Source organism: Macrobrachium rosenbergii, unplaced genomic scaffold (genome assembly GCF_040412425.1).
Source record: "Macrobrachium rosenbergii isolate ZJJX-2024 unplaced genomic scaffold, ASM4041242v1 13874, whole genome shotgun sequence".
In the NCBI taxonomy this organism is placed as follows: domain Eukaryota; kingdom Metazoa; phylum Arthropoda; class Malacostraca; order Decapoda; family Palaemonidae; genus Macrobrachium; species Macrobrachium rosenbergii.
In genome coordinates, this window is record NW_027100718.1 from 640,586 (window position 1) to 665,294 (window position 24,709).

General features: G+C 40.8%; 3 protein-coding genes across 3 annotated transcripts; all 3 read left to right on the top strand.

The window, feature by feature from the left end:
* The first annotated feature begins 843 nt into the window (after window positions 1–843).
* Window positions 844–13,199, top strand: LOC136837844 (S-antigen protein-like). Its single transcript, XM_067102735.1, has 12 exons — window positions 844–910; window positions 8,340–8,450; window positions 8,627–8,734; window positions 8,871–9,689; window positions 9,775–9,954; window positions 10,211–10,483; window positions 10,792–11,028; window positions 11,154–11,294; window positions 11,601–11,816; window positions 11,967–12,193; window positions 12,592–12,667; window positions 12,853–13,199. The coding sequence occupies exons 1-12, from the start codon at window positions 844–846 to the stop codon at window positions 13,197–13,199; spliced, it is 2,802 nt and encodes a 933-aa protein (XP_066958836.1).
* Window positions 13,200–13,329: 130 nt separating this feature from the next.
* Window positions 13,330–18,403, top strand: LOC136837845 (uncharacterized). The gene is made up of 6 exons (XM_067102736.1): window positions 13,330–13,666; window positions 13,894–14,145; window positions 14,860–15,605; window positions 15,771–16,089; window positions 17,479–17,604; window positions 18,066–18,403. Exons 1-6 carry the CDS (start codon window positions 13,330–13,332, stop codon window positions 18,401–18,403), a joined length of 2,118 nt encoding a protein of 705 aa, XP_066958837.1.
* Window positions 18,404–18,569: 166 nt separating this feature from the next.
* LOC136837846 (S-antigen protein-like) lies at window positions 18,570–23,469 on the top strand. Its single transcript, XM_067102738.1, has 10 exons — window positions 18,570–18,768; window positions 18,991–19,086; window positions 19,841–19,888; window positions 20,071–20,193; window positions 20,337–20,408; window positions 20,693–20,806; window positions 21,806–22,069; window positions 22,359–22,535; window positions 22,662–22,877; window positions 23,033–23,469. The coding sequence occupies exons 1-10, from the start codon at window positions 18,570–18,572 to the stop codon at window positions 23,467–23,469; spliced, it is 1,746 nt and encodes a 581-aa protein (XP_066958839.1).
* The last annotated feature ends 1,240 nt before the right edge of the window (window positions 23,470–24,709 follow it).

The following is a 24,709-nucleotide window of genomic DNA, read 5'->3' on the forward strand; positions in this document are numbered from 1 at the left end:
TTCTTCTTCCCTTCGAGGGCAACCACCTGAATGACCTCTGTCTGTATATACAGAGGACAGATAGTCTCTGCAGTTGACGCAAGTAAGTAAAATATTCTGCGTGTTATAGATTGATTGATCTTTAGCACTCGTTTTCCCTCGGGGCCATATGTTGACAATTATACTGGCTGAGAGAGAGAGAGAGAGAGAGAGAGAGAGAGAGAGAGAGAGAGAGAGAGAGAGAGAGAGAGGAGCAATAATTTGTTGACTTAGATTTTCATGATTTTTCCCAGGAATTTCTCTATAAAGTTTTCTTTCATCTAGGAATGTCTGCTCTTGCATGAATGGTATTATTTATTTTACTTGTGGTATAAAAGAGTCTGTTCATTGGCTGTTAGACACGATATTTATGTAAATTTTCCATACAGAAAGGTCAGGGTGTCACCTGCAAAATATATCTGCAGCAATGAACAGGGAATAACTGTTGCTATTGCCATGTAAAGCCTATGTCAATCTATTTGATGTATGAGAGGCCTAACTATGACGTATTCAAACTTTCTTTGAAAGTCTACTGTACTCATATTTTGTATTTACTTTAGAGTTATTAATATTGTAAATTATAATATTTTTAACAAATTGGTTTAAATTATTACTAATTTGCACCTGACATATAAAATGTGGATGAAAATCACAAGTCGAAACGAAGAATTTTAATAAATGAATTCTGGCAATACACAAAAGCTGCAGCCTCGGAGAAGATCGACTAAATGTTTTTATGCAATTTTATAAAATAGCACAAAAATATTTATTTTTAATCTTAAATACAGGTTTTTATACCATAAATTAATCATTTTACTCAGTTATATGACGTCTGAATTGAAGATTTTGTTGAAGCACATCAGGCAGTTAGTTGCAGAGGAAGAAAGGAGGAGTAGGTCAGCGCCCAAATTTTTAAAAAATGGAGAAAAATGCATGTAAAGTTTGGCAATATTCAACATACGATCACTTCTGAATGAAAAGAGCTACAAAGCTGCGGTTGGTCTTCAAAATTAGCTCATCTCTTCTACTTTATGTAAAAAAAAAACAAATTTTTTAATATTTTCCCATTTTGAATTTTGCCAAAAATAACTGCATTTTTCTTTTTTAAATGCATTTAATAGGTTAAAAACACTTTATTTGATGTTCATTTCTAAAAAAAATTTTTTATATGAATTGTGTATCTAATACACACAAATTTTTCTGCATTTTTGTTGGGTAACATGAACGCAATCTGTGCAAAAAATTCCTAATGTGTTTTTTTTACAGCTTAAGATCACTTTAAATTTAGTTATATTCCTGAAATGTATCATTATACATTCATTTTGAATACTATTATGCAATTGTGCCGCAAAAGAAAAAAAAAAATTGCTACCAAAAAATCGATATAAAATAAAATGATTGTTTTAAAGTTTCGAGTTTCATTTTCCTACCCAGCATTATTATAAACATTATCTGCCACAATCATGCAGTAGTATTGTTTTTTACTGCCTGCCCCAATAGCAGTTCCGGGTCCACCCACACAATTATTGTATCTTTTTCAAGTGACTTCGGCCGTTAGACCCCGCGATAAAAAATGAATCTCTATCCACTAGCAAAGACGCTCTCTCTGTTCAGCCAGCTACCCAGAAGGGGCCTGCTGCACACGGCTGAAAAACAACATGTCTGCTTCAGACATCTTGTGTGTCGTGAAACCGACGCTCTGCTGCTCCATCGCTCCCCAGCTCTAACTAACTAAAGGCCTAACCACCTGTAGCATCATGTTGATTTCGTACTCTGCTTGTTAAGCAATATTATTCATTTTAAACAAACAGTCAACAGCTGGTGAACATTCTCTGGTATTTTTTATGTGTTAATCAAACAACCATCAGCAGGTGAAGACTCTGGTAATTTTGACGTTTTAAACAAACAACCAACAGCAGGTGAACCCACAGGTATTTTTGACGTTTCAAACAAACAACCAACAGCAGGTGAACACTTTCTGGTATTTTTGACGTTTCAAACAAACAACCAACAGCAGGTGAACGCTGGCATTTTTGACGTTTTAAACAAACAACCAACAGCGGGTGAACACTCTCTGGTATTTTTGACGTTTTAAACAAACAACCAACAGCGGGTGAACACTCTCTGATATTTTTGATGTTTTAAACAAACAACCAACAGCAGGTGAACATTCTCTGGTATTTTTGACGTTTTAAACAAACAACCAACAGCAGGTGAACATTCTCTGGTATTTTTGACGTTTGAAACAAACAACCAACAGCAGGTGAACATTCTCTGGTATTTTTGACGTTTGAAACAAACAACCAACAGCAGGTGAACATTCTCTGGTATTTTTGACGTTTTAAACAAACAACCAAGAGCTGGTGAACATTCTCTGGTGTTTGGGACATTTTAAACAAACAACCAACAGCGGGTGAACACTGGTGTTTTTGACGTTTTAAACAAACAACCAACAGCAGGTGAACATTCTCTGGTGTTTTTGACGTTTTAAACAAACAACCAACAGCAGGTGAACACTCTGGTGTTTTTGATGTTTTAAACAAACAACCAACAGCAGGTGAACACTCTTTGGTGCTGTTTATGCTTTAAACAAGGGTGATTAAATTCTTTTGTGTTATTTGTGTATTTATTTATTTATTTTTGCTGATTAAATAATAAAATACTATTTTTGAGCATTGGACATCCAATCCTTCACATTTCTCACATGTCTACACCCTCCTGAGGATTCTGGGCCATCCACAGATTGTTGGATATCCATTATAAAAACAAAATTCCAGTGGAATTACCGAAAAACAATGGAGAGGGCGCTTTGCACAACCAATCGTGTTAAGTTTAAAGGGACAGAATGGCGGGAGGGCCTCGCACAGGACGCTAGGGTGCCGCTGATTGGCCGAGAGAGCCGCGAAACAGTAAGACGCACTCAAATTGGTGAATGCCGCTCACTGATTTGTACTTGCAGACGCTCGCCTGGCGCCATCCGCTAGATGCGAATCGATAACTTTAATCTAAGTGACTTTCGACCATTTTGCCGATGTCAGGGAAGGGTATGTGATGCATTTTCAGAAACTCTACAGGAGAAGGATTGTGCAAAAGGAAAGATGATTTCAACGTGAAGAATGCAAGAGTATGCTCCATTCATTTTGTCCCTGGTGATTTTGGAGAAAGCCTTTGACATGTACTAAGGATATAACTCCAGGTAAATATTGTTTATTTGCTATATCAATAGAAGAGTATTTTAGTTGGCTTAGCCTATTTTGGAATTGAAATTATGTAAGAGAGAGAGAGAGAGAGAGAGAGAGAGAGAGAGAGAGAGAGATCAATTCAATATTTCTCAAATGAAAACGGTTTAATTTATTATCAGCTGACTTTTAATACAAAAATTTTGATTAATCTATTTATAAGGCATGTTTATAAAACTTACAATTAAGATCTTTGCATTCCCTCTTTTTGTATAATTATTTTATTTTATAAGCCCATATCTATGCAACACTTTTGCTTGATGATTATTATAAATTTCATGAAAGTTATTTTGCTTAAGCGTATTATCAACCCTCTCATATTGTTTGTTAAATATTTGTTGCTATTAGGCCCATTGCTATAAACTAAAATACCTATACCTATGCATACAGCATATAGGTCTAGCCGAGATTTTTGTAGACAATAGATTTTTGTGGGACAATCTCTCTTTATGACATGATTCTCTCTCTCTCTCTCTCTCTCTCTCTCTCTCTCTCTCTCTCTCTCTCTCTCTCTCTCTGTATTTTTGTCAATTCGTCGGGGTAATAGTACATTCACTTAAGCTTGATTCCCCCTCCTGAAGAGTTCGTTTAGAAGGCCTCCCAGAACTTAGCTGCTAAAGAAAGCTTTTTTTTTTGTAGACAATTACAGGAGTCCTTTTAGGGGAGCCCTTCCCGCAGATATATCTAGCTAAAGTGTATTAACTATAGTAAGTAGGCCTAACATTATGGCCAAAACCCTTCATGATTTTCAGTAGGCATAAATAAAATTATATATCGATATAGGGCTAGGTCTTTATTAGGTTAAGTAAAACTCATGACAGAATTCTCTCTCTCTCCCTCTCTCTCTCTCTCTCTCTCTCTCTCTCTCTCTCTCTCTCTCTCTCTCAACTTATTTCATTTACAGTAGATCCAGACCAATGCAAGATGGAAGAAGAACGAGAAAAAGCCCTATTTAACTTCCAACTTCATGAAATGAGACCAAACAATTTGTGCAAAATACTAACTAATGATCTAATGCATATAGGGCCTTAGTAGTCATAAGATTTTGGAATTTAAATTTCTTGACCCCAAGATCACTTACACACATTAAATCATGATCATGGTCATTATTTTGCACTAACTATTTTGCTACATTTTGTGGGTCAGGAAATGTAAGAGAATTAAACCCTATCGCTACCTTTAAGGGACTTGTTGACCTAGGCACCATAGGTTACCTTTTTTATTATCAAATCTTGATTATTTTTTTTAGGAAGTTGCTTATAGCATACTATTACTGCAAAACAAATATTTTGGTGATATTTTGAAAACTGAATTTTTAAATGAATAAATAAATATGAATATATATGTGAAAATAAGGCAATTTTTGGACTGTTAAGGCGTTTTTATTTTTGAAATAAATTCTTGTTTGTTTTTTTTAAATTACTTTACATACATTTAAGTATAAAACTAAGGAATTATTACTTTCCATTACTAATTTTTTTTTAGCTACATGAGATGCCTGATGAACGCAGGTTGACAAAAATGAAAAATAAATTGATGAAAAGTAATAAAAAAATCACCAAACATTGAAAAAGCATGTACACTCTTAAATGTACCATACATATAAACATGATACTTTTATAAACAAGAGGCAAAAGAATTGAGTCTCTGAGTAGAAAAATAATGGAGCTTTAGCACTTAGAAGCTGAAAAACTTTGATTCTGAGAAAAAGCCACTTGAAGTTGGTGACACTGATAAAGTGGTGTTGGGAGATTATTTGAAGTTTCTTGGTGATGAAGCTGCCCCTGCTTCATAATCTTGGTCTTTTACAATTTTTTCTCATGTGCTTAGCCTTCTTCTTGAAAGGTAAGTCCATATTGGCATCCATTCTGGCTAGATGTGCTGATGATATTTCAGTGCGTGGAAAACCAAAATAGTAATCTAAGTGGCTGGCTGTATAACCAGCATTATAGTTAGCTACAGCTTGTGCTGCTGCAAAGTCAATAATCCTCTTGCTTCCGTTTTTATTCTTAGGGCAGTATCTCCACAGTCTTGAGTGTAGAGGTTCATTTCGGTTCTGGGTTTGGCCATGAAGACACGCCTCCAGGAGCTCGTCACTCGTCATTCTTTTGTAGACTTCAAATAAATTCCTCTTATTCTTCATTGGCTGGTCGGAGATTCGAACTCGCGGCCAGCAAACCTTAGCTTACAGACCTTACTGTTCGTTTGGGTTGCCCAAGGTCCCTCAGTGTAAGGAAACTCTGTTGTCTACCAGAGAATTGCTAACGCATCTTCCGGTATATTTTGCATCTTCCAATCTAGGATGGTCTGGGATGCATCTTAAATATTTGTCGAGCTCATTCTTAAACACATCTACGCTCACTCCTATGTTCCTCAGATAAGCTGGTAGCGCATTGAATAGATGCTGCATTATCGATGCTGGTGCGTGGTGGATTAATGTCTTGTGTGCTTTCCTTGGTTTTCCTGGTATAGTTTTGGGCACTATTAATCTACCTCTGCTTGCTCTTTCTGATATTTTAACTCCATGATGTTTTCGGTAATTCCTGCTATCTATTTCTATGCCTGGATTATCATGTAGCATTCTCTTCTCCTTTCAAGACTATATAAGTTTAAGAATTGTAGTCTTTAACAGTAGTCAAGGTCCTTAACTTCTTCTATTCTAGCTGTAAAGGACCTTTGTACACTCTCTATTTGTGCAATATCCTTTTGGTAGTGTGGGTACCATATTATATTGCAATATTCAAGTGGACTACGTACGTACGTTTTATAAATCATAAGCATGTGTTCGGATTTTCTCGTTTTGAAGTGCCGGAACAACATTCTCATTTTTGCTTTGCATTTTGCCAATATTATTGGTATTTGGTCATTACATAACATATTTCTGTTCAGCAACACACCAAGGTCTTTAACTGCTTCCTTATTTGTGATTGTCTCGTTATCAGGTCCTTTATATGCATATAGCATTCCTACTTTATCACCATAGTTCATTGATTCAAATTTATCAGAGTTAAATACCATCCTATTTATCTCTGCCCATTTATATATTTTGTCTAGGTCTCTTTGTAGCGAGTTCCTATCTTCATCACAAGCAATTTCTCTACTTATTCTTGTGTCATCTGCAGAAACTTCTTACTACTGAGTCCTTAACATTACTGTCTATGTCTGCAATCATAATCACAAACAGCAATGCAGCTAACACCGTACCTTGTGGTACACCGGATATTACCGTAGCTTCATCCGATTTCTCATCGTTTGCAATCACTATATGTTTTTTGTTTTGCAAAAATTCTTTTATCCATCTTCTACTTTGTCACAATGTAATGTTTTCTAAATTTTTTTTGCTAATATATTATGGTCTACCTTGTCAAAAGCTTTTGCAAAGTCTAGGTAAACCACATCTGTATCTTTTTCGTTTATCATATTTTTATATATGCTTTCATGGTGGACTAACAGTTGGGTTTGTGTACTTTTTCCAGGTACAAAACCATGTTGTCCTATATTAAACAAACTATTTTTCATTAAATGTTTCATTATATATTTTTTCATTACCCTTTCGAAAATTTTCATAATATGAGATGTCAGACTCACAGGCCTATAATTACTTGCATCTAGTCTTGAGCCACCTTTGAAAGTAGGAGTAATATATGCTAATTTATGCTCATCATAAATCATGCCTGTATCTATACTTTGTCTTAATAATATTGCAATTGGCTTTGCAATTGAACGAACCACTTTCTTTAACAAAATGGCAGGAACACCATCAGGTCCTGCTGCTGATCCATTTTTAATCTCATTAATAGCCTGCACAATATCAGCTTCAGTAATATCTATGTCAGATAAATATTCACTATTTTCACCTCTTATTTCTTTATCATCATCTTCATTATCAATTCTAGGTGTGAATTCACTCTTATATCTTTCTGCTAATATGTTACATATTTCCTTTTTTTTATTCGTTAATTGCCCTTCAATTCTTAGAGGGCCTATTTCTACTCTTATTTCATTCATCTTTTTTGCGTATGAGTAAAAATTTTTTGGGTTTTGTTTGATATTTTGTAGGGTCTTTTCTTCAAGGTCTTGATTTTCTTTATCCCTTGACTGTATAATCTTTTGTTCTGCATTTTCTATCTTACTTTTAAGCTCCATCATTTTCCATGCATTCTTTTCTTTTGCAAGACCTTTTTTCCACTTTCTGATTTTCTGGAACAAGATCCTTCTCTCTCTTGGTATGTGTGACTGATGTTTACTTTTCTTCTTTGGTATATATTTTTCCACTATTTCCTCTAAGATTTTATATAATATATCCGTATTTACCTTTATATTATCACTTATGAATATGTTTTCCCAGTCTTTGTTTAATTCTTCATTTATTTTTGACCAATTTATATTTTCACTTTAGAAATTATATTTTCCATATCCTTCCCATTTTTTCTTCTCTTGCTTATCTCTGTTTTCAATAGTTTTGGAACGGACTGTTAATTCTATGACATTATGGTCTGAAATACTCGTATTATAAACTATTATTTCTTTAACATAGTTCATCTCGTTCACAAATACTAGATCTAAAATATTATCCTTTCTTGTTGATAGGTGATTTATTTGCTGAAAGTTATGTTCTAGTAGCATATCTAATAGCTTTTCAAATTGCCTCTTATCTTCTGTGCTACTATTACTCTCCTTTTTATTTGTATAAATACAACCACAGTTTCTATTCGTTCTTTCCATTCTACAAAAGGAAAGTTAAAGTCTCCAAATAGGAGTATAGTCCACCCTTTGTGATTTCTACATATATCATCCAATTTGTCAATTATTATGTCAAACTCTTTAGTATTAGGGGGTCTATATATTACAATGTTCACTAATTTTTCAGATTCAAATTCTACCGCTATTAATTCACATTCTGTGTTACTATATTTCTCACAGATTTTTCCTTGATTGGTGTCTCTCCCTATTTCGTGGTTCCCCCTTATTCCTATTTTTTTCTATCTGATCTATAAGTTTGGAAACCCTTTACCTGATCATCATTACCAGTCTCTTATGAGTACCATGTTTCACTTATATTCAGTATATCTATTTCTTCAGTTTGGGTTAGTTCTTCTAAGAACTCTATTTTTCTTTTTGAGTTACTCGAAACTAGACCCTCTGCATTCATCACTATGATGGTTTGTGTTTTATCCCCATTATCTAATAAGGGTAATAACAAGGATTTTCTCATGTCTCTTTCCTGCTCTGTTATGTTGTTCTTTTCTTCATTTCCATAACTTCGGGCATTAAAAAATCCAACTTTTCCGAAATAGTTAATCTTCCATCTTCATAATTATTCATTTTGTGTTTGTATCTGCACCTATCTCCATATCTGCACCATCCAGGCAAAGGTCCAGATCCAGGTAAAGGTCCAGATCCAGGAAAAGGTCAAGATCCTGGCAAAGTTCCAGATACAAGCAAAGGTCCAGATACAGGCAAAGGTCCAGATCCAGGTAAAGGTCCAAATAGAGGAAAGGTCCAAATCGAGGCAAAGGTGCAGATCCAGATTAAGATCCAGATTCAGGTAAAGGTCCAGATACAGTAAAGATCCAGATCCAGGCAAAGGTCCAGATCCAGTTAAATGTCTAGATATAGGTGAAGGTCTAGATCCAGGAAAAGGTCCACATACAGGTAAAGGTCCAGACTCAGGCCAAGATCCAGATCCAGGAAAAGGTCCAGATCTAGGTAAAAATCCAGATACAGGCAAAGGTCAGGATCCAATCAAAGGTCGAGATCCATGTAAAGCTGTAGATATAGGTAAATGTCTGGATCCAGGCAAAGGTCCAGATACAGGCAAAGGTACAGATCCAGTCAAAGGTCCAGATCCAGGTAAAGCTCCAGATATAGGTAAAGGTCTAGATCCAGGCAAAGGTCCACATACAGGTAAAGGTCCAGACCAAGGTAAAGGTCCAGATCCAGGCAACAGTCCAGATCCAGGTAAAGGTCCATATCTAGGCAAAGGTCCAGATTCAGGTAAAGGTCCCGATACAGACAAAAGTTCAGATCCAGGCAAATGTCTAGATCCAGGTAAAGATCCAGATCCATGTAAAGGTCCAAATCCAGGTAAAGGTACAGATCCAGGTAAATGTCCAAAATCAGGTAAAGATACAGATCCAGGCAAAAGTCCAGATCCATGTAAAGTTCCAGATACAGGTAAAGGTCCAGATCAAAGCAAAGGTTCAGATCCAGGCAAAGGTCCAGATCCAGTCAAAGGTCCAGATCCATGTAAGGGTCCAGATCCATGTAAAGGTCCAGATCCAAGCAAAGGTCCAGTTACAGGTAAATGTCCAGATCCAGTAAATGTCCAGATTCAGGCAAAAGTAAATATCCAAGTAAAGTTCCAGATCCAGGAAAAGGTCCAGATCCAGGCAAACGTTCAGATACGGGTAAAGGTCCAAATCCAGCAAGGTCCAGATCCGGGGTAAAGGTCCAAATCCAGGCAAAGGTCCAGATCTGGCAAAAGGTCCAGATGCAGGTAAAGGTCCATATCCAGGCAAAGGTCCAGATGTAGGCAAAAGTCCAGATCCAGGCAAAGGTCTACCTCCAATTAAGGGTACAGGTCCAAGCAAAGGTCCAGATCCAGGTAAAGGTCCAGACCCAGGTAAAGGTCCAGATCTAGGAAAAGGTCCAGATACAGGTAAAGGTCCAGATCCAGGCAAAGGTCCAGATCCAGGTAAAGATTCAAACCAGGAAAATGTCCAGATCCAGTTAAAGGTCCAAATCCAGGTAAAGTTCCAGATCTAGGTAAAGTAACAGATCCAGGCAAATGTCCAGATCCAGGTAAAGGTCCAGATACAGGCTAAGGTCCAGATCCAGGCAAAGGTCCAGATCCAGGTAAAGGTCCAGATCAAGGCAAATTTCCAGATCCAGGCAAAGGTCCAGATCCAAGAAATGTCCAGATCCAGGTAAAGGTCTGGATCCTTTCAAAGATCCAGATCCAGGCAAAGGTCCAGATAGAAGCAAAGGTCCAGATCCAGGTAAAGGTCCAGATCCAGGCAAAGGTCCAGGTCAGGTAAAGGTGCAGATCCATGTAAAGTCTAAATACAGGAAAAGATCCAAATCCAGGCAAAGGTCCAGATGTCAGGTTAAATCCAGATCAGGCAAGGTCCAGATCAAGTTAAAGGTCAATAGGCAAAGTCCAGATGCAGATGCAGGCCAAGGTCCAGATCCAGATCCAGATCTAGGCAAAGGTCCAGATACAGGCAAAGGTCCAGACTAGTCAAAGGTCCAGATCCAGGTAAAGCTCCATTTATAGGAAAAATTCCTAGATCCAGGCAAAGGTCCAGATATAAATAAAGGTCCAGACCAAGGTAAAGGTCAGATCCAGGCAAAGGTCCAGATCCATGTAAATGTCCAGATCTAGGGTCAGACCCAGGTAAAGGTCCAGATACAGGCAAAAGTCCAGATGCAGCAAAGTTCCAGATCAGGTAAAGGTCCAGATCCAGGCAAAAGGTCCAGATCCAGGTAAAGGTCCAAATTTATAAAAGTAAAGATCCAGTTAAAGTTCCAGATCCAGGAAAAGGTCCAGATCCAGGTAAAGGTTCAGATCCAGGCAATGGGCAAGATCCAGGTAAAGGTCCAGATCCAGGCAATGGTCCAGATCCAGGTAAAGGCCCAGATCTAGGCAAAGGCCCAGATCTAAGCAAAAGTGCAGGTACAGGTGTAGGACGTCATGATAAAGGTCTACATCCTGGTAAAGGTCTAGATCCAGGTAAAGGTCCAGATCCAGGCAAAGGTCTACCTCTAGGTAAAGGTCAGATCCAGGCAAAGGTCCAGATCCAGGTAAAGGTCCAGACCCAGGTAAAGTTCCAGATCTAGGTAAAGGTCCAGATACAGGTAAAGGTCCAGATCCAGGCAAAGGTCCATATCCAGGTAAAGATCCAGATCCAGGCAAAGGTCCAGATCCAGGTAAAGGTTCAAATCCATATAAAGTTTCAGATAGATACAGATCTAGCAAAAGTCCAGATGCAGCTAAAGGTCCAGATCCAGGTAAAGGTCCAGATCCAGGTAAAGGTAAAGATCCAGTTCAGATAAAACAAAGGTCCAGATCCAGGTAAATGTCCAGATCCAGGTAAAGGTCGGAACAGGTAAAGGTCCAGATATAGGTAAAGGTCCACATCCAGACAAAGGTCCAGAGCCAGGTAAAGGTCAGACACAGGTAAAAGTAAAGATCCAGGTAAAGTTCCAGATCCAGGAAAATGTCCAGATCCAGGCAAAGGTTCACATACAGGCAAAGGTCTACATCCAAGTAAAGGTCAGAGGTAGGCAAAGGTCCAGATCCAGGTAAAGGTGCAGATCTAGGTAAAGGTCCTGATACAGGGAAAGGTCCAGATCCAGGCAAAGGTACAGATAGAGGTAAAGATCCAGACCCAGGCAAAGGTGGAGAAGCAGGTAAAGGTCCAGATCCATTTAAAAGTCCACATCCAAGTAAAGTACCAGATCCAGGCAAAGGTCCAGGTCTAGGCAAAGGTCCAGATCCAGGTAAAGGACCAGATCCAGATAAAGGTCTATATCCAGGTAAAGGTCTAGATCAAGGTAAAGGTCCAGAACAAGGCAAAGGTCTATATCCAGGTAATGGTCCAGATACGGTCAAAGATCCATATTAATGCAAAGGTCCAGATCCAGGTAAAGGTCTAGACCCAGGCAAGAGTGCAGATGAAGCTTAAGGTCCAGATCCAGGTAAAGGTCCAGATCCAGGTAAAGTACCAGATCCAGGCAAAGGTCGAGATCCAGATAAAGGTCCAGATACAGGTAAAGGTCCAAATCAAGGCAAATGTACAGAAACAAGCAAAGGTCCAGATCCAGGTAAAGGTCCAGATCCAGGCAAAGGTCCAGATCCTGCCAAAGTTCCAGTTACAGGCATAGGTCCAGATCCAGGCAAAGGCCAGGTCCAGGTAAAGGTCCAGATCCAGGTAAAGGTCCAGATACAGGAAAGGTCTATTTTCAGGAAAGGTCATGATCTAGGTTAAGATTCAGATCCAGGCAAATGTCCAGATACAGGTCGACATCCAGACCCAGGAAAGGTCCACATCTAGGCAAAGGTCCAGATCCAGTCAAAGGTCGAGATCCAGGTAAAGCTCCAGATATAGGAAAAAGGTCTAGATCCAGGCAAAGGTTCAGATGTAGGTAAAGGTCAAACCAAGGTAAAGGTCCAGATCCAGGCAAAGGTCCAGATCTAGGTAAAGGTCCATATCTACGCAAAGGTCCAGATCAAAGTAAGGTGCAGATGAAGGTAAAGGTCCAGATATAGGCAAAGGTCCAGATCCAGGTAAAGATCCAGATGTATGTAAAGGTCAAAATCCATTTAAAGGTCCAGATCCAGGTAAATATCCAGAATCAGGTAACAGTACACATCCAGGAAAATCCAGGAAAATGTCCAGAACCAGGTAAAAGTTCAGATCAGGCAAAGGTCCAGGTAAAGGTCCAGATCCAGGCAAAGGTTCAGATCCAGGCAAAGGTCCAGATGAAGGCAAAGGTCCAGATCCTGGCAAAGGTCCAGATCCAAGCAAAAGTTGAGATCTAGGCAAAAGTCAAGATCCAGGTAAAGGTTCAGATACAGGAAAATTTCCAGATCCAAATAAAGGTCCAGATACAGGTAAAGGTCTTGATACAGGCAAATATCCAGATATAGGCAAAGGTCCAGATCCAGTTAGAATTCCAGATCCAGATAAAGGTCCTGGTGCAGGCAAAGGTTCAGATACAGTCAAAAGTCCAGATTTAGGCAAAGGTCTAAATCCAGATAAAGGTCCAGATCCAGGCAAAGGTCCATATTCAGGTAATGTTCCAGATGCATGTAAATGTCCAGATACAGGTAAAGATCCAGATCCAGGCAAAGGTCATGATCCAGGTAAAGATCCATATATAGGTAAAGGTCCAGATCCAGGCAAATGTCCAGGTACAGATAAAGGTCCAAACTAAGGAAAATGACCAAATATAGGTAAAGGTCAGGTTCCAGGCAAAGTTCCAGATCCAACGAAGGTCAAGATCCAGGTAAAGCTCCAGATACAGGTAAATGTCCAGATCCAGGTAGAGGTCCAGATCCAGGAAAATGTCCAGATCCAGGGAAAGGTCCAGTTTCCAGGAAAATGTCCAGATCCAGGTAAAGCTCCAGATCCAGAGGAAAGATAAAGTCAAAGATCCAGGTAAAGGTTCAGATCCAGGAAAAGGTCCAGATCCAGGCAAAGGTTCAGATCCAGGCAAAGGTCTAGATCTGGGTAATGGTCAAAAATCTAAGCAAAGATCCAGATCCAGGCAATGGTCCAGATCCAGGCAAAGGTCAGATCCAGATCCAGGCAAAGGTTCAGATCCAGGCAAAGTTCCAGATCCAGGCAAAAAGATCCAGATCAAGGTAAACGTTCCAGATAAAGGTAAAGGTCCAGATCCAGGTAAAGGTCCAGATAGGAAGAGGTTCAGTCGAGAAAGGTCCAGATCCAGGCAAAGGTCCAGATCCAGGCAAAGGTTCAGATCCAGGCAGACGTCCAGATCCAGGTAAAGGTCCAGATCCAGGCAAAGGTGCAGATCCAGGTAAGAACCAGCTCCAGATAAAGGTGTACATTCAGGTAAAGGTCGAGATCTAGCTAAAGGTCAGATCCAGGTAAAGGTCTACATCCAGGTAAAGGTCCAGATCCAGGCAAAGATTCAGATCCAGGTAAAGGTCCAGATCTAGGTAAAGGTCCAGATACAGGTAAAGGTCCAGATCCAAACAAAGATCTAGATCTAGGTAAAGATCCAGACCCAGGCAAAGGTCCAGATCCAGGTAGAGGTCCAGATCTAGGTAAAGGTCCAGATACAGGTAAAGGTTCAGATCCAAACAAAGATCTAGATCTAGGTAAAGATCCAGACCCAGGCAAAGGTCCAAATCCAGGTAAAGGTACAAATGTAGGTAAAGTTCAGATCCAGATCCATACAAAGGTCCAGATACAGACAAAGGTCCAGATCCCAGCAAAGGTCCAGATCCAGGTGAAGGACAAATCCAGGCAAAGGTCCAGATCCAGGTAAAGCTCCACATCAAGGTAAAGGTTCAGATCTAGGTAAAGGTCCACATACAGGTATAGGTCCAGATCCAGGCAAAGGTCCAGATCCAGGTAAAGATCCAGCCAAGGAAAAGGTCCAGATCAGGTTAAGGTCCAGATCCAGGTTAAGATCCAGATTCAGGTAAAGCTCAGACACAGGTAAAGATCCAGATCTAGGGCAAAGGTCCAGATACAGGCAAAGGACCATATCCAGATCAAAATCGAGATCCAGGTAAAGCTCGAGATATAGGAAAAGGTCCAGACCAAGGTAAAGGTCCTGATACAGGCAAAGGTCCAGATCCAGGTAAAAGTCCATATCTAGGCAAAGGTCCAGATCCAGAAAAAAAAATCCAGAAACAGGTAAAGGTCCAGATCAGACAAAGGTGCAGATCCAGGTAAAGATCCAGATCCATGTAAAGGTCCAAATACAGGTAAAGTTATAGATCCAAGTAAATGTCCATACACAGGTAAAGGTACAGATCCAGGCAAAAGTCCAGATCCATGTAAAGTTCCAGATCTAGGTAAAGGTACAGATCCAGGCAAAGGTTCAGATCCAACTTAAAAAGGTCCAGATCCAGTCAAAGGTCCAGATTCAGGTAAAGGTCCAGATCCATGTAAAGGTACAGATTCAGGTAAATATTCAGATCCAGGTAAATGTCCAGATCCAGGCAAAAGTAAAGATCCAGGTAGAGTTCAGATCCAGGAAAAGGTTCAGATCCAAGCAAACGTTCAGATCCAGGCAAAGATTCAGATCCAGGCAAAGGTCAGATCTAGGAAAAGGTCAGATCCTGGCCAAGGTTCAGATGTAGGCCAAAATACAGATCCAGATAAAGGTCCAGATCAAGGCAAAGGCCCAGATCCAGACAAAGGTACAGATCCAGGTAAAGGACGAGACTCAGATAAAGGTCTACATCCAGGTAAAGGTTCATATCTAGGCATAGGTCCAGATCCAGGTAAAGGTCCAGATGCAGGTAAAGGCCCAGATCCAGGCAAAGGTCCAGATCCAGGTAAATATCCAGATCCATGTAAAGGTCCAGATCCAGGTAACCGTCCAGAATCAAGTAAAGGTACAGATCCAGGCAAAGGTTCGATCCAGGCAAAGAAGCAGATCCAGTCAAAGTTCCAGATCCAGGTAAAGATCTACATCCATGTAAAGGTCCAGATACAGGCAAAGGTCCAGCAACAGGTAAATGTCCAGATCCAGGTAAATGTCCAGATCCAGGCAAAAGTAAAGAGTCAGGTAGAGTTCCAGATGCAGGAAAAGGTCCAGATCCAGCCAAAGGTTCAGATCCAGGCAAAGGTTCAGATCCAGGTAAAGGTCCAAATCTAGTCAAAGGTCCAGATCCAGGCAATGGTCCAGATCCAGTTAAAAGGTCCAGATCAGGCAAAGTTCCAGATGTAGGCAAAATTCCAGATCAGGTAAAGGTCCAGATCTAGACAAAGGCCCAGATCTAAGTAAAGATCCAGATCCATGTAGAGGTCCAGATTCCGCAAAGGTCCAGTTACAGGTAAATGTCCAGATCCAGGTAAAGGTCCAGATCCAGGCAAAAGTAAAGATCCAAGTAAAATGACAGATCCGGGAAAAGGTCCAGATCTAAGCAAAGGTTCAGATCCAGGCAAAGGTTCAGATCCAGGTAAAAGTCCAAATACAGGCAAAGGTCAAGATCCAGGCAATGGTCCAAACCCAGGTAAAGGCCCTGATCAAGGCAAAGGTCCAGATCCAGGCAAAGGTGCAGATGCAGGTGAAGCTCCAGATCTAGGTAAAGGTCTAGATCCAGGCAAAATTCCAGATCCAGGTAAAGGTCAGATCTAGGCAAGGGCCCAGATCCAGGCAAAGGTGCAGATCCAGGTAAAGGACGAGATCTAGATAAAGGTCTACATCCAGGTAAAGGTCCAGATCCAGGCAAAAGTCTATCTCCAGGTAAAGGTCGAGATCAGGTAAAGGTCCAGATCCAGGTAAAGCTCCAGATCTAGGTAAAGGTCCAGATACAGGTAAAGATCAATCAAGGCAAAGGTCCAGATCCAGGTAAAGGTCCAAATCCAGGTAAAATTCCAGATCTAGGTAAAGGTCCAGATTCAGGCAATAGTCCAGATCCAGGTAAAGGTCCAGATCATGATCAATAATTCTAAAGGTCCAGATCCAGGTAAAGGTCCAAATCCAGGTAAAAACCAGATCTAGGTAAAGTACCAGATTCAGGCAATAGTCCAGATCCAGGCAAAGGTCCAGTTCTCGTAAAGGTGCAGATCCAGGTAAAAGTCCAGATACAGGAAAGGTCCAAATCCAGGCAAAGGTCCAGATCCAAGTTAAGATCCAGAGTCAGGTAAAGCTCCAGACACAGGTAAAGATCCAGATCCAGGCAAAGGTCCAGATCCAGTTAAAGGTCCAGACATAGGTAAAGGTCCAGATCCAGGCTAAGGTCCAGATACAGGTAAAGGTCCAGACCCAGGCCAAGGTCCAGATCCAGGAAAAGGTACAGATCTAGGTAAAGGTCCAGGTACAGGCGAAGGTCCAGGTCCAGTCAAAGGCCGAGATCCAGGTAAAGCTCCAGATATAGGTAAAGGTCTAGATCCAGAGAAAAGTTCCAGATATAGGTAAAGGTCTAGACCAAGGTAAAGGTCCAGATCCAGGCAACTGTCCAGATCCAGGTAAAGGTCCATATCTAGGCAAAGGTCCAGATCCAGGTATATAGGTCCAGATACAAGTAAAGGTCCAGATACAGGCAAAGGTCCAGATCCAGGTAAGGATCCAGATCCATGTAAAAGTCCAAATCTAGGTAAAGTTATAGATCCAGGTAAATGTCCAGACTCAGATAAAGTACAGATCCAGGCATAAGTCCAGATCCAGCTAAATTTCAGTTCAAGTAAAGGTTAAGATCCAGGCAAAGGTTCTGATGCAGGCAAAGGTTCAGATCCAGTCAAAGGTCGAATTACAGGTAAATGTCTAGATCCAGGTAAAGGTCTAAATCCAGGCAAAAAGTAAAGATTCAGGTAAAAATTCAGAACCAGGAAAAGGTCCAGATCCAGGCAAAGGTTCAGATCTAGGCAAAGGTACAGATCTGGGTAAAGGTCCATATCTAGGCAAAGGTACAGATCCAGGTAAAAATGTCCAGATACAGGTAAAGGTCAGATCTAAAAAAAGATCCAGATCCAGGTAAAGCTCAGATCATGTAAAGGTTCAAATCCAGGTAAAAGTACAGATCCAGGCAAAAGTCCAGATCCAGGCAAAGGTCCAGATCCAGGTAAAAATCCACATCCAGGCAAAGGTCTAGTTCCAGGTAAAGGTCCAGATCCAGGTAAAGGTCCAGATATAGGTAAAGGTTCAGACCAAGGCAAAGGTCTAGACACTAAAGTCAGATAAAAATCCAGATCCAGGTTAAGGCCAAATACAGGTAAAGGTCCAGATCCAAGCAAAGGTCAAGATCTAGGTATAGATCCAGATCCAGTCAAAGGTCCAGACACAAGTAAATGTCCAGATCCAGGTAAAGGTTCAGGTTCAGGTAAAATCTAGACCAGGAAAAGGTCCAGATTCAGGTAAGGGTCCAGATCCACGTAAAGGTCCTGATTCAGGTAAGGGTCCAGATCCTGTCAAAGGTCCAGACACAGGTAAATGTCGAGATCCAAGTAAATGTCCAGATTCAGGTAAAAGGTCCAGAACCATTTAAAGGTCCAGATCCAGGTAAAGTAAATCCAGGTAAAAATAAAGATCCAGGTAAAGAAATCCAAGTGAGCAGATACAGGTAAAGGTCCAGATCCAGGCAATGTTCAGATCTAGGCAAAAGCCCAGATCCAGGTAAAGGTCCAGATCCAGGTAAAGGTCCAGATCCAGGTAAAGGTTCATATCCAGGTAAAGATCCAGATCCAGGTAAAGATCCAGATCCATGTAAAGGTTCAGATCCAGGCCAAGGTCCAGATCCAGGCCAAGGTCCAAATCCTGGCAAAGTTCCAGATCCAGGTAAAGGTTCAGATCCAGGCAAAAATCCATATCGAGGCAAAGGCCCAGATCGAGGTAAGGGTCCAGATCGAGGGGTCCAGATACAGGTAAAGGTCCAGATACAGGTAAAGGTCCAGATCCAGGCAAAGGTCCAGATAAAGGAAAATGTCCAGATCTAGGCAAAGATCCTGATCCAGGTAAAAAGTCCAGTTACAGCCAAAGGTCCAGATCCAGGTAAAGGTCCAGATCCAGGTAAAGGTCCAGATACAGACAAAGGTCCAGATCAATATAAAGGTCCAGAAAGAGGCATAGGTCCAGATGCAGATAAAGATTCAGACTCAGTAAATGTCTAGATCCAGTAAATGTTCAGATCCAGGCAAAGGTCCAGATCAAGATAAAGGTCTGTATCCAGGCAAAGGTTCATATACAGGTAAAGGTCCAGATCAAGGCAAAGGTCCAGAACAAGGTAAAGGTCCAGATTCAGGTAAAGGTCCAGATCCAGTTAAAGCTCCAGATCTAGGCAAATTTCCAGATCCAGACAAAGGTCCAGATCCATGCTAAGGTCTAGAACCAGGTAAAGGTCCTTATCCAGTTAAAGGATCAGGTCCAGGTAAAGGTCCAGATCCAGATAAAGTTCCAGATCCAGGTAATGGTCCAGATTAAGGTAAAGGTCCAAATCAGGGCAAATTTCCAGATCCAGACAAAGGTCCAGATCTATGCTAAGGTCTAGATCCAGATAAAGGTCATTATCCAGTTAACGGCTCAGGTCCAGGTAAAGGTCCAGATCCAGATAAAGTTCCAGATCCAGGTAATGGTCCATATCAAGGTGAAGGTCCAAATCCAGGCAAAGGTCCAGATACAGGTAAATGTATAAACTCAAGCAAAGACCACAAGGTAAAGATCCAGATCCAGGTAATCCAGGTAAAGGTCCAGATAAAATCAAAGTTCCAGATCCAGGTAAAGGTCTAGATCCAATAAAGGTCCAGATCCAGGTAAAGGTCCAGATCAAAAAAAGGTCCAGACCCAGGCAATGGTCTAGATGCAGGTAAAGGTTCAGATATAGTTAATGTCTAGATCCAGGCAAAGGTCTAGATCCTGGTAAAGATCCAGATACAGTTAAAGCTCCAATTTATGCAAATTTCCAAATTCAGACAAAGGTCCAAATCTAAGATAAGGTCCAGATCCAGGTAAACATCCAAATCAAAAATTAAAAATCCAGATTCAGGTAAAGGCCCAGATCCAGATAAAGGTCTAGATACAGATAAAGGTCAAGATCCAGGCAAAAAGATCCAGGTAAATGTCTAGATTCAGGTAAAGGTCCTGATCCTGGCAAAGGCCCAGATAAAGGGAAGGTCCAGACCCCAGGCAAAGGTCTAGATCCAGGTAAAGATCCAGATCCATGTAAAATCCAGATCCAGGTAAAAAATTCAGATACAGGTAAAGGTCCAGATCCAGGCAGAGGTGTAGATACTGGAAAGGGCCAGATTAATGTAAAGTTGCACATCAAATTAAAGCTCCAAACCTAGGCAAATTTCCAGATCCTGACAAAGGTCCAGATCTATGCTAAAGGTCCAGATCTAGGTAAAGGTCCAGATCTAAAAATTATAAAATTAAAGGTCCAGATGCAAATAAAAATCCAGATCCAGAGAAAGGTCCAGATACAGGTAAAGATCCAGATCCACTAAACAGAAAAAGATCCAGGTAAAGGTCCAGATTCAGGTAAATTTCCAGATCCAGGCAAAGGTCCAGATAAAGGTAAAAAAACTCCAGATCCATGCAAAAATAATAAGGTAAAAAGATCCAGGTAAAGATCAGATCAAAATAAAGGTCTAAATAAAAGGTAAAGGTCCAAATAAGAAAAAGATCCAGATCAGGAAAGGTCCAGATCCAGGTAAATCAGATATAGGTAAAGATCCAGATCCAGGTAAAGGTCCAGATAAAGGTAAAGGAATTTTAGATCAAGGCAAAGGTCAGATACAGTAAAGGTCCAGATCCAGGTTAAGGCCAGATCCAGTAAAATACTGAAAAAATCCAGATCCAACAAAGGTCCAGATGTAGGTAAAGGTCCAGATCCAGTTAAAGGTCCAGATTCAGGTAAAAATTAAAATCCAGAAAAAGGTCCAGATCCAGGTAAAGGTCCAGATCCAGGCAAAAGTCCAGATCCAGGTAAAGGTCCAGATTCAGGTAAAGGTCCTGATCCAGGCAAAAATAGATAATAGGTAAAGGTCAGACCAGGGCAAAGGTCCAGATCCAGGTAAAGATCCAAATCTATGTAAAGGTCTAGATCTAAAAATAAAGGTAAAGATAAGTTAAAAGTCCAGATAAAGGCAGAGGTGTAGATCCTGGAAAGGTCCAGATTCATGTAAAGTTGCACATCAAATTAAAAATAAAAACCTAGATCAAAAATTCCAGATCCTGACAAAGGTCCAGATCTATGCTAAAAATAAAGATTTAGGTAAAAAATCCAGATCCAGTTAAAAATCCAGATCCATGTAAAGGTCCAGATGCAGAAAAATGTCCAGATACAGGTAAAGATCCAGATTCAGGTAAAGTTCTAGATCCAGGTAAAGGCCCAGATCCAGGTAAAAAATCGAGGTAAAAAATCAGATCCAGGTAAAGGCCCAAATCAGGTAAAGGCCCAGATCCAGGTAAAGGCCCAAATCCAGGTAAAATAAAATCAGGTAAAAATAGATCCAGGTAAAAATAATAAAATCCAGGTAAAGGCCCAGATCCAGGTAAAGGCCCAAAAATCCAGGCAATGGTCAGATCCAGGCAAAAGTCCAAAATCCAGGTAAAAGATCCAGATCAGGTAAAGGTCCAGATACAATTATAAAAATAAAGGTCCAGATCCATATAAAGGTCCAGATCAAGGTAAAGGTCCAGACCCAGGTAAAGGTCCAGTTCCAGGTAAAGGTCTAGATCCACAAAATAAAAATCCAGATCAAGGCAAAGGTCCTGAAACAGATAAAGGTCCAGATAATAAAAAATGACCAGAACCAGATAAAGGTCTATATCCAGGTAAAGTTCCAGATCCAGGCAAAAGTCCAGATAACAGTAAAATAAAAGATAAAGGTAAAGGACCATAAATCCAGATAAAAAGTCTACATCCAGGTAAAGGTCCAGATCCAGGCAGAGGTCCAAATCCAGGCAAATGTCTTGATACAGGCAAAGGTCCAGATCAAAATAAAGGTCCAAAATTCAGGCAAAAATAAAGATCTAGGCAAATACAAAGGTAAAAATAAATACCAGACCCTAGATAAAGGTCTACATCCCAGAAAAGGTCCAGATCCAGGTAAAGGTCCAGATAAAGGTAAAGGTCTAGATCTAGGCTAAAAAAGATCCAGGTAAATTCAGATACAGGTAAATTTCCAGATCCATGCACAGGTCCAGATCCAAGCAAAATATAAATCCAGATAAAGGTCCAGATCCAGGTAAATAACTAGATCCACATAAAGGAAAGGTCTAAATCCAGGTAAAGGTCCAGATCCAGGCAAAAGTCGAGATCCTGGTAAAGGTCCAGATACAGGTAAGGTCCTGATATAGGTAAAATCCAGATCCAGATAAAAATTCTTGATACAAAGGTCCAGATCCAGGTAAAGTTCTTGATACAGGCAAAGGTCCAGATCCAGGCAAAGTTACAGATGTAGGTAGAGGTCCAGATCCAGGAAAAGATCCAGATACAGGTAAAGGTCCAGATGAAGTTAAAGGTCCAGATACAGGCAAAGGTCCAGATCCAGGCAAAGGTCCAGATTCAGGTAAAGGTCCAGATATAGGCAAAGGTCCAGATCCAGGAAAAATAAAAGATTCAGGTAAAGGTCCAGATCCAGGTAAAGGTCCAGATTCAGGTAAAAGGTCCTGATCCAGATAAAGGTCCAAATCAAGATAAACTTCTTGATAGAGGCAAAGGTCCAGATGTGGGTAGATGTCCAGATACAGGTAAAAGGTCCAGATCCAGGCAAAGGTCCAGATTGAGGTAAACATCCAGATCCAGGCATAGGTCCAGATTGAAATAAACATCCACATCCAGGCAAAGGTCCAGACACAGGCAAAGGTTAAGATCCAGGTAAAGGTCCAGATCCAGGTGAACGACCCAATCCAGATAAAGGTTTACATCCAGGTCATTTTCAGATACAGGCAAAGGTCAGATCCAGGCAAAGGTCCAGGTAAAAAAAATCTCAGATCCAGGTAATGGACCAGATACAGATAAAAGTCTACATCCAGGTAAAGGTAATGCTCCAGTCAAAAGTCCAGATCCATGTAAGGGTCCAGATCCAAGCAAAGTTCTAGATCCAGGCAAAGATCCAGATCCAGGTAAAGGTCCACATCTAAGCAAAGTTCAAGATCCAGGCTAAGGTCCAGATACTGGCAATGGTGTATATCCAGGTAAAGGATCAGATCCAGATAAAAGTCTACATCCAGGTAAAGGTCCATTTCCAGGCAAAGGTCCAAATCCAAGCAAAGGTCTTGAAACAGGCAAAAGTCCAGATCCATGTAAAGGTCCAGATACAGGCAAAGGTCCTGATCCAGGTAAAGGACCAGACCTAGATAAAGGTCTACATCCAGGTAAAGGTCCAGATTCAGGTAAAGGTCCAGATACAGGCAAAGGTCCAGATTCAGGTAAAGGTCCAGATCCAGGTAAAGGTCCAGATCCAGGTAAAGGACCAAATTTCCAGATGAAGGTCTACATCAAGGTAAAAGTGCAGATCCAGGCAAAATTCCAGATCCTGGTAAATGTCCAGATGTGGGTAAAGGTCCTCATCCAGGTAAAGGTCCAGATCAAAGGTAAATCAAGGCAATTCTTGATACAGGCAAAGATCCAGATCCAGGCAAAGTTCCAGATGTAGGAAGAGGTCCAGATCCAGGTAAAGGTCCAGATACAGGTAAATGTCCAGTTGTAGGCAAAGGTCTAGATGCAGGCAAAGGTCCAGATACAGGCAAAGGTCAAGATCCATATAAAGGACCAGATCCAGATAAAAGTCTATGTCCAGGTAAAATTCCAGATCCAGGCAAAGGTCCAGATCAAGGCAATGGTCTAGATACAGGTAAAGGTCCAGATCCAGATAAAGGACCAGATCCAGATAAAGGTCTACATCCAGATAAAGTTCCAGATCCAGGCAAAAGTCCATATCCTGGTAAAGGTCCAGATACAGTTAAAGCTCCTGGTCCAGGTAAAGGTCCAGATCCAGTTAAAGGTCTTGATACAGGCAAAGGTCCAGATCCAGCAAAAGATTCCAGATATAGGTAGAATTCCAGATCAGTTAAAGTTCAAGATACAGGTAAAAATCCAGATGTAGGCAAAGGTCCAGATACAGGCAAAGGTCCAGATCCAGGTACAGGTCCAGATCTAGGTAAAGGTCCAGATCCAGGTAAAGGTCCATACACAGGTAAAGGTCCAGATCCAGGTACAGGTCCAGATACAGGAAAAGGTCCAGATCCAGGCTAAGTTCCAGATACAGGCAAAGGTCCAGGTCCAGTCAAAGGTCCAGATCCAGGTAAAGGTCCAGATCCAGGTAAAGGTGCAGATCCAGGCAAGGGACCAGATACAAACAAAGGTCCAGATACAGGCAAAAAGCTCAGATCAAGTAAAGGTCCATATCAAGGTAAAGGTCCAGATCCAGGTAAAGGTCCAGATACTGTTGAAGGTCCAAATCATGGCAAAAGGTCCAGATCCAGGTAAAGGTACAGATACAGGTAAAGGTCAGATCCAGTTAAAGGTCCAGATATAGGTAAAGGTTCAGATCAAGGCAAAGGTCCAGATACTTGATAAAAGTCCAGATCTAGGTAAAGGTCCAGATCCAGGTGAAGGTCCACATCTAGGTAAAGGTCCAGATCAGGTAAAAGTCCAGATCCAGGTATAAGTCCAGATACAGGTAAAGGTCCAGATTCAGCCAAAGGTCCAGATCTAGGTAAATGTCCAGATCCAGGTAAAGGTCCAGATTCAGGTAAAGGTCCAGATCCAAGTAAAGATCAGATTCACTAAAAATTCAAAAAAAGGTCCAGATCCAGGTAAAGGCCCCGATCCAGGTAAAGGTTCAGATTCAGGTAAGGGTCCAGATCCAGATAAAGGTCTAGATCCAGGCAAATATTCAGATCCAGACAAAGCTCCAGATCCAGGTAAAGTTCCAGATACAGGTAAAGGTCCAGATCCAGGCAAAGGTACACATCCAGGTGAAGGTCCAGATCCAGACAAAGTTCCAGATCCTGGTAAATGTTCAGATCCAGGTAAAGGTCCAGATCCAGTAAAAGTCCAGATCCAGGCAAAGTTCCAGATTGAGGTGAAGGTCCAGATCCAGGTAAAGGTCCATATACAGGAAAGGTCCAGATCCAGGCAAAGTTCCAGATCGAGGTAAAGGTCCAGATCCAGGTAAAGGTCCATATACAGGTAAAGGTCCAGATCCAGGAAAAGGTCCAGATCCAAAATTAAAGGTCAGATCCAGAAAAAGGTCCAGATCTAGGTAAATGTTCAAAAAATCCAGATCCAAAAA

Bases quoted from the DNA above. Each gene is read 5' to 3' on its own strand.
- LOC136837844 (XM_067102735.1), top strand. From the start codon at position 844: ATGACGTCTGAATTGAAGATTTTGTTGAAGCACATCAGGCAGTTAGTT. The intron at 8,735-8,870 runs GTAAAGGTCCAA...TTAAATGTCTAG, and splicing joins AGGCAAAGGTCCAGATCCAG to ATATAGGTGAAGGTCTAGAT. The intron at 11,295-11,600 runs GTAAAGATCCAG...GTCCTGATACAG, and splicing joins AGGTCCAGATCCAGGTAAAG to GGAAAGGTCCAGATCCAGGC.
- LOC136837845 (XM_067102736.1), top strand. From the start codon at position 13,330: ATGTCCAGATCCAGGGAAAGGTCCAGTTTCCAGGAAAATGTCCAGATC. The intron at 15,606-15,770 runs GTAAAGGTCCAA...AGATCCATGTAG, and splicing joins AGGCAAAGGTTCAGATCCAG to AGGTCCAGATTCCGCAAAGG. The intron at 16,090-17,478 runs GTAAAGGTCAGA...GTTCAAATCCAG, and splicing joins AGGCAAAATTCCAGATCCAG to GTAAAAGTACAGATCCAGGC.
- LOC136837846 (XM_067102738.1), top strand. From the start codon at position 18,570: ATGTCTAGATCCAGTAAATGTTCAGATCCAGGCAAAGGTCCAGATCAA. The intron at 18,769-18,990 runs GTCCAGATCCAT...TTAACGGCTCAG, and splicing joins ATTTCCAGATCCAGACAAAG to GTCCAGGTAAAGGTCCAGAT. The intron at 20,409-20,692 runs GTAAAGGTCCTG...TAAAAAATCCAG, and splicing joins AGGTAAAGGTCCAGATTCAG to ATCCAGTTAAAAATCCAGAT.